This window comes from Pleurodeles waltl, chromosome 2_1 (assembly GCF_031143425.1).
Source record: "Pleurodeles waltl isolate 20211129_DDA chromosome 2_1, aPleWal1.hap1.20221129, whole genome shotgun sequence".
Taxonomy (NCBI): Eukaryota; Metazoa; Chordata; class Amphibia; order Caudata; family Salamandridae; genus Pleurodeles; species Pleurodeles waltl.
The window spans coordinates 612,082,399-612,096,282 of NC_090438.1; the positions used below are offsets into that span (position 1 = coordinate 612,082,399).

Here is a 13,884-nt window from a genome sequence, read left to right on the forward strand (position 1 = left end):
TCCTAACGACTAAGACAGCTGTGAAGTGTGATGGGATCCCGAATTGGATTCACGCAAGTCACACGAAGAAAGTGGCATGTCTGCAGGATCATGAAGAAGCGTTGTTGAGAGTACCAACAACTGTGCGACAAATGACAGCACCAGAACAGGAGCAAAGAAGAACTGAAGCTGAACCTGAGCTTGTTGAGGATGGTTCTATCACTCCTGTGAGAGATGAGGGTTGAGAACTCCAGGAGGATGCTGAAGAACCTATCACAACTGAACCAGCAGGAGAGCCTAGTACTGAGGGGGTTCTCCCAGAAGTAGATGATTCCGAGAGACAAACAGAGCAATTGCCAAACCCAGAAGGAGAGGGAATTGAGGCGGGTCAAAGTCAAAGTGATCTGACTCCTCCTGAACAGGTTGCTGTTCCCTTCAAGAGAATACACTGCAGAGAAAGAAAAGGATTCAAGTTCAGTCCTCAAGAGAATATCGAGAGACGGTTCACAAACAGGAGACAAGTGGCCGAATTCACAACTGGAGAAAAGGAAAGAGGTGATAATTGAACAAACAATGGAGGAAGAAGTAGATACTACTAAAAAGAAAGAATTAAGTGAAGGAGAGTTGAATGGTTATCAAAAGTTGAAAAGAAAGAGAATAGCAAATTGAAGATGCGCAGGTCCTGAATGGGCAACTGCAACTATAAACGAATGGCAGAGTTTATGTTTTTTTGTTTTGATAGGGAAGCTCCAAGTCAATATTTTGAGGTGACGTGAAGAAGATTCATGAACTGAACTGTTGAAACAATCTCTGAAATATCATTGAGAAAAGAGACTGTTGAAAGTAACCGGAAAAGATATTGATAACCTGATTTGACATTTGAAACCTGATTTTGACATGCTGCTAACCGATTTTGACAAGGAGAAGGGTTTCTGGAAGTGAAACTGAAATTGCTGAAAGAATTGTCTATTTTTGATTTTTGCTGCAAGTTTTTGAAGTTACTTCTGCTTTCTGATTCTTTACAGATCATGGCTGACGTAGATAAGCAAATTAGGGATGCTAGGTGCGTAAATATATGAGCATTGGTTTGGCAATTAAGTGTGGGATATTGTTTATAGTATTGATTGTTGGAATGTCTGTTCTTGATGCGAAAGGAGCCAACCGTACTTCTGCTTTTGAGACTACTACACTAACGGCTTTAGAGAAATTTAAGTTAGATGAGAAATATTTGCATGACCATACTAATGCATAAGGAGAACTTTCTTCTAATGTTTTCTATCGCTTGTTGAGTGAGTATGTTGAGAAGATGGATGCAAAGGATTGTCTTGTGTGTACACAGATTCTTTCATAAGTCGAAAAAGGAGTCACTTATCATAGTCTTCCATTAACATATGGGATAAGTTGTAGTCTGTTACTAACAAGGTTTTATAACCAGGAGTACATACAGTATTTTTACTCTAATCATGATGTGTTTTCAATTGTTCCTATTATTAGATATCTGAGTAGAGTAGCAAAGAATAATGACATAGTATTAGTTAGAGGATTCTTGGAGCCTACACTAATGTTTGGGACAGCATATGCGCACAGAAATAACCTTACATGCTTTCTTACATCTATAAAGAAGAGCTTCTTAGATCATACTGATGATAGAAGAAAGGCACTGAAAGAGAAATTAGAAAAAGGCTTAGAGAAAAGGACTTACGAGAATGATTATGCTTACACTGAAAATTTAATGCAAGGGAATTTAGCTTTAGATGCATTACATGTAGGGAAGCTTTGTATATATAGGCCAAACTTGTGCGCTGACACTTTATTTGTGGGTACGAATGAACGTAGGCATGTGTTTCTGTTTCAGAGTAAATGGACATTTATGTTGAATGGGCAGGACCCTGCGATTCCGGGGATATATTATATTTGTGGACTTAATGCATATTACTGTCTTCCAAGAGAATGGTATGGACATGTTATTTGGGGATAGTTTTCCCAAAGATTTACCAGATGGAGGATTTGAAAAAGTTTCTGAAAATGACCGAATTACATCATAAGAGACAGAGGAGGGAGTCCTCTTCTGCGATAGTGGGAGATACATTTGGTGTGGTGATTCCTTCAGTGAGAATCAACCTGAAGTCGATCAAGATTTGAACGTTGTCTACTATTGTGGATAACATGCTGACAAATTTTTCAGGGGCTATACTCCTGATAGATACTGAATAAGCTGTCGATAGAGCTATGACTCTTCAAAATCATCTTGCTTTAGACATTCTTTTAGCAAAGGATGGCAGAGTCTGGAAAATGATTAACTCTAGGCATTATTGCTCAAACATACCTAACAATAGCAAAGAGATGAGAGACTAGGGGCCACATGTACAAAACTCAGGTTTTGCGACTCGCAATTTGCGAGTTGCAAAACCTGATGTACAGCAGTGTCAATGACACTGTTTTTCGATTCCCAATGGGGTAGCAAATGACCTACCTCATGAATATCCATGAGGTAGGTCCCAATTTGCAACCCCATTGGGAATGGCCGCCCTCAGAGGGATGGTGGCCTGCTGGAGACATCAGACAACCATGTCTGTGACTGCTTTTAAATAAAGCAGTTTTTTTGTTTGAAATGCAGCCCGTTTTCCTTAAAGGAAAACAAGATGCATTTCACATACAAAAAATGAAAAGTTTTTTTTTTCATTTTTTCAGAACAGGCAGTGTTCCATAGGAGCACTGCCTGCTCTGAAAAAATATTTTTGCTGCCATTCACAAAAGGGAAGGGCTCCCATGGGGACCCCCTTCCTTTTGCGAATGGGTTAGCACCAGTTTGAAACTGGTGCTAACTGCAATTGTTTAGCGACCGCATTCGCGGTCACAAAACAATCATACATGGGACTGCGACTCGCAATTAGGAAGGGAACACCCCTTCTTAATTGCGACTTGCAAACCCTTTTTGTGATTCGGTGAATAGATTACCGAATCACAAAAATGGGTCTGTACATCCCAAATAGCATTTTTCAAGTCGCAAACGGACCAATTTGCCATTTGTGACTTGAAAAATGCTTTGTACATCTGGCCCTTACTTACTAATCTGACTAACGCAAGTAGTGATTTGAAGGAATTAAAAGTACCAGGTGTTTGAGAAAAGGTTGCTAAGGGGTTTGTTTCAGTGGGAAATTGGCTTAGTAGTATTTGGAATGGAGTGCTATTGAAAATTATACAGGGAATATTAATTGTTGTGGGTTTTCTATTAGGAATATGGGGATTGTGCAAATCATGCAAAATAATAAAATAGAAGAGGTCTAAAAAGAATCAGAGGAGGGAAGAAAAGAAAATGGAAATAATTTATAGGGAAGATTCGAGGAGAAGACAAAATGTTGATGAAATAGAACTGTAAAATTGTGGGTGGTGAATTTGGTGTGATGACATATTTTGTCATCAGAGGCGGGATTGCTGAAGCAGATGTCTTAATTAGAAATTATTAATGAGTGTTTATGTATTTTGAATAATGACTTATTTAGAAAAATGAATAACTTAGAAAAAATAATGTGCACGTTTGAAATAGTGACCTCGAAGAATGGCCACCACTGTTTAAACATGAAATAATGAAAATGTATTAGATTCATGTAGTAATATGTCATATTAAGGGTTATAAAGTATGTTCTAGCTTATTAATTGTAGGACTTAACTTAGCGAGTGTCTTGGCCTAGTTTTGCCAGGACTCATGCAGAAGCTGTATTTCTTGGCATTCAAGAAAAATGCTGACAGAGTGAACTAACTGTGAAATGTTCATTGTTTTGTTAAAATGCTTAGCAGAAGCTTTCCATGAGAACCAACCAACAGGAGACAGTGTTCTTAGAATGTATCAATACGTGTGTAATGTGTGCTAGAGGTTCTTTCCCTGGACGCGAATAATGAAGACACTGACCGGAGAGGAAGATGCAACACATTCGCTACCTCACGAGCCGGATGATGAGAACATTGTAAAGCAGACCAATCAACGACATGTGAAGTGTGAAATATTAGAATTCATAGATTTGGTATAAGAAAATTACTCGACAGAGTAATAACATACGATTAACTGACCAATTTGAAATTAGGGGATAGTTTGGGTGACTTTGATATAACAACATGACAGAGGGAAAAGACTTCAGATCTTACCCCGTTATGAGATGCGACATTGAGAAGAAGAGATTCAAAATTCTGTTGTTGGGCACATACTCTCTGACTGAGAGCCTGATGCTTTGCTAATCGATTAATGACCTAAGGACGAAGACTGATTATGCTTGCTGACCCATACCGTGGATAGGTAGATATGACAATGTGACTGAATTGAATTTTTGGGCCTTTTCTTTCTAGGTACCAACTGCGCTGTCTTAATAGTTTTCTTTAGGTAGATGTTTTCCAAATTTGTGTTCTAAATTGTTTTGCATGAAGCCCCACATGCTAATGCTAATCTGGGTTAGTTGAGGCTATTCACATGGCAACTGACAATTTACAGGGACAAATGGTTGACTAATTATTTTGCTGAACTCTATGGATCTTGCAGTATTATTGAAACTGGTTTTACTAATGATTTGCACGGATGCTTTAGAATGTCTTGTGATTCAAGCTTTGATTAGATTATGTTTCTTGGATCTTTTTGGTTAGCAGTTATTATTAATTGTGTTTGATTTGAATTGAAGATTAATCTACATGACTTTAGCATTGTTAAAAATAGGGAAATAAACATATTAAACTTTTACTTAAGGTGTGGTTATTCATGACTGAAAGTCCTGGTGTGTGAAATGTACTGTCTCCATTAATTACTAAGTTGACTAATGATTATTAATTATTGTGTATTGATTGTTGTTTCTGTTCTGGAACTATGGTAAGAACATCTTAAACGAGTCAAAGGGTTAATCGACCTATACGCGTCCCCTTGTAAGTTTACTTATTAAAGAAGCGCTAGCAGGTGTGACCAGGGTTTTACAGAGCTCTGGCATCCTTCTTTCTGCGTGTTATGCTTTGCTGAGAGCCACAGTGCAACCTGCAGCTGGTAAAAGATTACCACGTGGAAGTCAGTGGGGAGTGAATCTAGCTAGTGATCAGTGTGAAGAGGAAGAAAGCACGTGAGCCCTTGTGGTTTTGTAGGGTTTACTCTAGTTCCTGATGTAAAAGATGCTTATTTTCAAGCCCTGCAGAGTATTTTTTTTACAGATTGCCGAACACATTATGTTACTGTGTCTCAGGTCCCAGCAGGCACAATAATAGGTGGCAAAATCCTCCTTCGAGACCTGATTTATTGTCAGCGTTGATCTGGCGTCTTTAAACTCGGCATTAAACTTTTCTTTGTCTGAGCCTTTATCATACGAAGCACTCTTCAATGAGACGTACAAAATTCTGTGCAAGGCTGTGTTCTCGTTTTTTCGATACCAATGCACAAAGTCCACCCTGCCCACCCTCATTAGATTGCATTCAATTCGGGCAGTCTTCTTCCCAGATCCTATCCTGGTCAGTGAGATCTGAGGCTGATGTAGAGTAACCTCTGAATACCCATCTGTGGAATGAAAACAATCAGTAACTGCGTCACAAAGCATATTTTTGTTGTTGTACTATACACATTTTGTAGCAACAAACTTACACTTCCAAAGCAACGCCAAGGCTAAACAACTTAGAGGCAACATTGCAGAAAAACATAAGAAATGGAACGCTTTCTGTGGAACCAGAAGAAGGTGTGATGGAATTGCTCGTGGCGAGTAAAAAGTGGGTTTGAAACGGAAGTGACGCAGTATGCTCATTATCAACGTTAAGGCAGCAATTGCCAAGGCGGATGCTGTAGTCTGTCAATTAAAAGTGGGGCGTTTTACTGAAGTAAGTTATCAAAAGTCTGGCACCTAAACATCGGACTGTGAGATATGTAGACAGAGCTTTCTCCGTTGCCGCTGTCAAAGCATGGAATTCACTCCCAATACATCTCAGTAAACTTTCCATCCTACATTTAGAAAGACTCTAACAACCAACCTGGGCGAAATTTTAATTACACTGGCGCAATTCACGTAATTTTTGTAATTTTGTTTTGCACCTATGCGAAATTCCTGAGATTACGCCATTACCTTCTAATTTCCTTCCTCCTTTCATTCCCTACTCAATGAGGAGTTAGCCTTCATTTCCTAAACGGTCACCGCATCCCGAGCTTTTCCCATTTCAATGAATGACGACAGTCATCCTCCTATAAACTCCACTGCCTCCGAAGTTTCCTTCTGTTTTACAAACCATTCTGTCAGATTGTTGATGAAGGCTCTCAGGGAGGGAGGGTAGTAAGTACTGGGACGAGAAAGGAAGAAACGGAGTAATGAAGATTACCGGTAAGTAATCTAAGCATTACATCACGTCCTTATAGCACATTAGTTCAGGAACAATGCAAACAACAAGCATACAATTGGTTGTTGTTCACTGCAATTGTGTATTCCATACCATTTGTTAGCACAAAATGCGTCCTCACAATACAAGTTATCACAAGGATGCATTTTGTATCAAAGTATATCACTAAATGAAAGATTGCATTCAGCAAAATTAAGCATAAATTGGCGTAAATTCCCTAAGGTTCTCTTAATTACACCAAAGCAAATTACGTGACCTTTGCACATCTCTGCTAAAACTCTGAAGTTTCAACCAAAAATTCTACTCTCAATAAAATTTCTGTTATAGCTCCAACAAACCCAAATTCGGGAAGCATGATGCTTTAAAAATGTAATTGCTATTACTATTACAGTATCCAAAGTTTAGTTTAGTTAAAGGAGGCCTCGGACCAATGAACTCTAACGTGGGGGAAAAGAAACAGCAAGCGTGTCTACAAAAATAAACGAACACTGGCAGACAGAAATTGTTGAAGTGGGCTGATCCATTGTCACATGCTGTATGCTATGGTGATTGGAACCAAAATGAGAATGACAATTGAACAGACTAATAGATGAAAGGGGCTGACCAAAAGCCCCTCTATGGATGTATATATGTATTTATGTTTTGCTTATCTTTTTTGTGACACGCACATGGGAAAAGACTTAAAGTTATCTCTGTGCCAGACCTAACACACAGTGAACGGACAGTATACTGTCTAGGTCTGTGATATGTTTCTTGTCATGTAATGGGAACCCCATGTAAATTACATTGACTTGCTTTTAGAGTTTAATAATGTCACTTTATTGAGGTGGGATGCTAAAGATCGCATATTTGTATCCACCGCCCAACTCCACATCCCCTCACTTTTTCCTCCAATTCCTACTCTTTACGTATTGCTCGTAAGTTGCCCTCTAGCTCCCATTTTCTCTTCTATTGTCACCATGCACACATAACAAAATCCAAGAGACAGACGTTTTCTTGCCAGTCGCTTTATTAAAACAAAATGAGGTAGAGGTAGAGAAAAAAGGTTTGTAAGGATATATGCACCTCCCTGCATACCTAACTGTGTTAACACTTTCTCAGTGGTGTAACAAAACATGATGGGGACCCCTGCAAGATATGCTGAAAGGCACCCCCCACACTCATATCAGTAGGGGCTGAGAAACCCCTCCAGTATTGGTAGGCCTGGGGATGCTCCCTGCACCATGTGGGCTGGGGGGCTCAGTTATGTCCCTGCGCTTCCTGCTTTAGGTCCTCCTAAGAATGTAATACATTCACCTGGCACTTTACTAATACATATCCAGCTAAATTCCCTCTTAATAGTGACCAGGAACAGCTAGTTGGACTTGTGGTGTTTTCTTATGCAGAGAGGTGATGCAATAAGCCAGGCCATTTTTGTGTTGACATGAGCTTGCTGTCTGCCACAGCTCATGTCAACACAAAACAGCATACAACAGATAATGTGCAACCTACCATACACAGAACAGAATGGCTTTGGGCTAGTCTCCTTTAGCCATTCCCTTGTTTAGGCAAGCCTCCTTCTGGCAGTGGCTGTCTGGACTGTTCATTATGCTTCACGACCAGTCCATAACATATTTAGGAAGCAATTTTGGCCAAAGATTAATCCTTCTCTGGATCACACTTTGGAACATGTGAAAAGCAACAAGATTATCACTTCCCATTTTTTTCATGAGCAAACTGCTGTCCTGTCATGGTAAGAGTGCCGACCGGCCCTCCTGTGCTTCCCGCTGGAATGCTCCAGAATTGTCTCATGAACCGGATGTAGGCTTAATAAGCTCCCCGAGCTAAGCTTTCTTTTACCTGACAGGGATGTTCTAAATTCCCTATCCACCTTTTGGTTACTTAGCATGCGCAGCTAATATGAGTATGCCATATATTAAAGTGTGTGATTATTGGCTTAAATCTATGCCAATGGTAATTATGTCATGATAGGAATATTTCAATATTTTGGTTATGTAGAGCAAGTTTACATTTTGAAAAGCTTTTTGATTAATATCCATGTTAGTATGGCTTTATGGCTAATAAGGATAGATTATTAAAACATATACAGTTATCATATAAACCTTTATCAGAAATAAACTTTTGGCATTAGACTGTAATGATCAAAACAGCCCCTAGACGGCACCATAACAAAAAATCATTTGTAAGAAACATGGTCATGTAACCCCATTTTTAGCCCCTAGAGAGTATAACCCCATGAAAAAAGGAGAAAGTAATGCAGTGCAACCATTATTTTGGGGTCCCCGCTAACCTAATGTGGTGACTCAGAGATGATGTGGACAGAGTGTTTTGAAGGTGGTCCCATTGCCCTAGGAACAACACAGGCTGAGTTAGGAGCATACATGTTTCGTAATAGTGATGCCCTGCAAAGCTTAATGGTGCTAGTTGTCTTGCTTGAAATATAATAGTATGTTGACTGCAATGCTCAGAACAGCCTCTAGAGGACACCACAATAAAAATAGCATTTGGAGGAAACATGGTCATGTAACCATACAGTCAGCCCTTAGAAAGCACTCCCCCATGAAAAGAAAATAGGAGAAAGCAATGCAGTGCAAGCATATATTTCGATTAATTATAACTACATGTATTGATAAAACATGAATAATATTATTGTACTACAAAACTAATGGTTTGAAATTATTAGAAATGTTTTATTCTTCATGTATTAGTATTAGTGAAAAGGCCTATGTTTTAGTATTTTTCCAGAAGCACAATGTTGAAATGTTATACTGGTTTTACTGAAATGCTTTTGCAATCATTTTTATTAAAAGCTCACAGTGGAAAGCTAGTGCTTTCTCTGTCTTCCTTGTACTGTACTTCCTTGTGATAAAAATTGCAACTTTTAACAATGAGTCTTAGTTTCTGAAATGAAGCCATGTTAGCTAAATGTTGTGATCAGTGCTGCTGTTTTAATAATGTAATTGTTACATGGAAACTGCCATCCAGAGAGGAGCGTAAACGTGACCTTATCTTCGAAAAGGAATTAAGAAAAATACAACTGAAGCCCAGATGTTATTTTATTGGCTATGCACTAACCCACTTCATAGTCTTGTCTTATAAAAGCTTAGCTAGTAACTTTTGGGACTTTAATTTAGCAAGTTTTAGGTGATGTACAGCTGTTTCTTTTCAGCTCCATTCAGACTTAGTTTTCCATTCAGCTCTTTGCAGTCTGCTGTTGTTTAACAGTTCAGTTACTTTAGGCCCAACATTACTGAACTGTTTTCCCTTTCCATGTTCCTGATTCTGATCTCCAAAGACCTGCTGTTCCTGGGCTCAACTGATGAAGACTCTGCAAACTGCTGTGTCATTTAGGAGAGGTACAACCAATCTGCATTATTTTTCCTTTGCAAGTTTTCCCTTTAGAAATCCAACCCCATATTTTTTGTTGGCGCCATAGTTAGATGTTTTCCAAATTAAGTTTTGTCACATTACAATTTTTGCATGTGACAAAGCCCAGCCCACACTTGATTTTCAAATTAGAATTTGGTAATTAGGATGTCTGATCCAACAATCAATTTAAATGTTTATTAATTGATTGCGATTGATTCAATTGGACAACACATTAATTCTGTTGCTATTTTCCAAATACTTATTTGATATTCTGCATTACTCTTTTGGAGTGTTTCATGGTGATTGCAGTTATTAAATTGAAATTATTTAGACACTTTTGAGAGCCCGTGTTGTATCTGTATTGCCATCATTTGATTTTCCACATCATTTACGTGACCTTAGTATTGTCAATTTAAGGGCAATAAATGTTTAAATTACATAAATTAGTGTGGGGATTCATGGCCACATAGGTCATGGTGTGTATAAATTACTGTCTCAATATTGCATATTGGTATTGTTGATTGTATTGGTTCTCATTGTTTGATTTGATGACCACATTTCTCTTGTCAGAGTCAAAAGATTTGAGTCGACCTCTGAGGGTAGCAGATGTCACTATGACCTATTTTGTTTCACCATAGACTAATATTAGGAGTTCACATGCCCACAGATTTTTGTAACAGCGGATGGTTTTGTCTCAATAGGAGAGGATCATCCTGGTTTTGACACATTTGGTTTTGCCAAAGCTTGTTTAAATTTGTGATTTTTGGAGATTTGGTTTTGCCACTGCTTGTTTAGATGAAATTTGGTATGTTCCCGTGTTTCCAGTGATGTTTGAGTTCTGAATAGGGTTTGCACTTACAGTGCTTTGGCAAATCGCAGGTGAATTGTGATGTATGGGAGAAGTAGGGAGTTTGCGTACTCCAACGTAGTTGATTAGGTAGTTTGCTTACTACAAAGGGTGAGAGGAAAGAAGTTGTCAAACTTCAAGTGAGTGTAGTGCTTTGTGCTCAAAAACTGCCCACATGGTGGAAAGGAGTCGTGAACTGATTGGTGGACAATCCTGAACTACTATTGGTTTAAAGTAGCAAGTGAAAAGGATATGGGTATTGAAATACATCCTGTTTTGAATCTGATTTATAGTTTGAGCCCTATTAAAGGTAAAAATGACATTTTTCAAAGCATTAAAAAGTGCAATAAGAGGAGATGCTTTCATTCTAGTTAGAATAGGAGAAATTGCCCCACCAGAAGGTACGCCTGCATACATAGTAATTGAAGAGAAAAGTCCATTAGCATGTATTAGGTTAAAACAGTGGTGCAAAATAACAGAGAAGGAAGGGAGATTAGCTTTTCCTGCTTCTGGAAGTTTTAATATGAGAATTTTAGAGAATCTGAGAAGAGTACTTTAAGAATTAAAGCTCCCTCCCAGACCAGCACAATTTGAAGCTTTAACTATTTGGGAGGTAGTAGTCAGACAACTAGAGAAATTTATTAAAATGTGAGAGACAAATGCGAAAAGCTGAGAAAACATTGTTAGAATCCAAATGGGATAGTGAGCAGACGTTTTGGAGAACAGAAACCTTACAAGGTATTGGAATGTTTCCTGCGATTTCACAGGAGAAAGGAGACAGTGTCAGTTTAAAGACAAAGAAAAAGAATTCTGAAATAACTGACCTCAACTCAGATGAAGCGAGATCACTGACATGATAGTGATTCAAATGATGAATTCAATAACAAAAATCATCTTCTTCTTCATGCAGACGAAGGGGCAAATCAAGGCATTAGTGCTTGTCCAAGTGCACCTCCAGTTGTAGTAACACAAAGTAAAGGACAGGTCGCAACTCATGTTCCTACTATTACAGTAACTCTGACGCCTGTGATTCAAACTGTAGATCAGCCTGTAATATATTCTACAGTTCCTGTTGTTAGTTCTGCATCGAGTCTTATAGTGCTGGTGGCACCACAGATTATTCAGAAACCAGTGATGTTCTAGATTGAGTCTACACCTAATTCAATGACTCCTGTGCGAGTTTTTAGTCAAGCTCAGACATTGCCAATGTATACTCTATTGACAATATCTATTGCAATCGAGTTACTCAGTACTTACTGGTCACAGTTCTGGAATAATTTACTCGAGAAATCAAAATACGTCACCAAGTCTAGAAGCATTTACAGTTCCTGTCACAATCGGTCCAGTTGTTCCATTGTATGTTCAGGGAAATAATGAGAGCAATATGCAGAATCCTGATTTAGTTAATGCTACATTTTTTTCACCTTTGAATTGAAATGCAGAAATGGAGAAACTCAATGCTACTGTGGGAATTATGTCTCCAATAAATCAGACTTTTGACAAGTCGGCTTATAGACTTAACTTGTCCTGGGAATTTGCAAACTTTGGCCCTTCCAATTAATTTCTAGTGTCACTAGAGAGAGTGATAGGTCCGTCATGCAATACTCCCCAATATGTGCCTAATATGAATACTAATGTTTCTTTACAAGGCTTGACAACTCAGCAATTAACAGAATGCTTGGAAAAAGTGAGTGGAGCATCAGTTCTGAAAACAGTTGCTGAAAGGGAAAGGACTCTATGTGTAAAGAGGTCACAAGCAGAGCAGGTTTGGCACATCAGAAATTATCAGTGCTTGCAGAAAATATGAAGTGGATATTGAGAAATCTAAACCACTAAAGAGGATTTACAGATTAGAATTTGGTTCAAAAGGCATTGCAAACATGAGATCACCTGGAATCAAAATTCACATTAAAGAATTAATCCAAAATATTGAAACCTGAGGAGCATTAGATAAATGGGAAGGCAGATGGGTAAAGAAAAGAGATCAGAAGAAAAGAAAGTCTGCAACTTCGAACTCTATTGACACTAAGCAGATTGATAGTCCAGTAAAGATGTCACCAATGAGAGAAATTCCTGGAGGTAATTATGTTCATGTGTCTTGGAGCAGGAGTGATATTTTATCATTTGCAAATGATTACCCGAGATTGAGAGCGACACCAATGGAATGGTATCAGCAGACAGACAGGTTTGTAAAACTTGCAAATTGTTTGTGGGAAGATTTAAATACTCTTTTAGAACTAGTGGTCCCAGCTGATTTATGGATTGAATACAAAAGGAGTGTTGACTGGCTGATTGTAAACTTCACACTTGTATAGCGCACTACTCACCCATTAGGGTCTCAAGGTGCTTTACACATACCACTGTGGAACCCCTCCTGGCTTTTCCCTGTGAGGCACCCACTCCTGGACAGCCCCAGGGTGAAGCCAGGCATCTAAGGGCTGTGAGGGCCGTTGGGAAGGTTAAGCAAGCTATTGCCCAGAGTGGGACCCATTGATTAGATTAGGAACCGAGGCAAGAATGATCTGGTCCAAGGGAGTTGAGCCCAAGACCCTCTGAGGTGGGAATTGAACCCTGGTCCCAGGCCAGATCTCTGTATTAGGGTCTGCTGCTCTAACCATTGTGCCACACTTCTCCACTTACAAGAACGCCTCCATGAGATCCAGTTACAGGTGCACCATCTCCTGAAGTAATGAAAAGCTAGTACAAGGTGATTGAATTTTTGAAACCAAGAATTTCCCCTAAAGGTATTGATTGGCAGAGAATTAATAGGACAGCCCAGGAAGCAAAAGTGTCAATACATGCATATTATGAAAGGTTGTTGCAGACATTCAAGCATTGCAGTGGTACAGAGGCAATTTAACCCACAGACATGATTTATTTTGTGTTCAGGTTTGTGCAGGGGTTGAGACCTGAAATAAGTAACATGCTTAAGTGTCATTTGATTTGCTGGCAAGCAAAACCAGTTGATGAAGTATTGTGGTTTGCTAGATATTACAGTGACAAAATTGTCATGAAGCAGAAAAGATTGAAAGAAAAGGAGGTGCAGAGTAGAGCAGCACAATCAGGAATGCAGGGAATTCCACATGAACAGGGAAAGAACAACAAAGAAAATGTTACCTTGTCACGTCTGCGGGGGTCTTGGACACTGGAAGCGGGAGTGTCCGTTGATGGTGCAGGAAGGTGATGTGCAGATGAATTAACATAATTCTTTACCAAAGTTGAGAGGACTGAGAAATCAGAATCCTAATGTAAATGTTCAGAATATGAATAATAAAACGCAGAATACACAACTGCAAATTCCCCAACAACAGGTGCCACTTTGACATGTACTACAACAGCAAATG

The 13,884-nt window shown here is 39.0% G+C and overlaps 1 protein-coding gene across 1 annotated transcript in view; it reads right to left on the reverse strand.

Moving 5' to 3' along the window:
* TARP (TCR gamma alternate reading frame protein) overlaps positions 1-13,884 on the reverse strand; it is a 170,846-nt gene that overhangs the window by 138,023 nt on the left and 18,939 nt on the right. Inside the window, exon 2 of the mRNA XM_069208187.1 lies at positions 5,183-5,500. Within this exon, the coding sequence (XP_069064288.1) occupies positions 5,183-5,500 (318 nt within the window). The remainder of the gene's footprint in view (positions 1-5,182; positions 5,501-13,884) is intronic.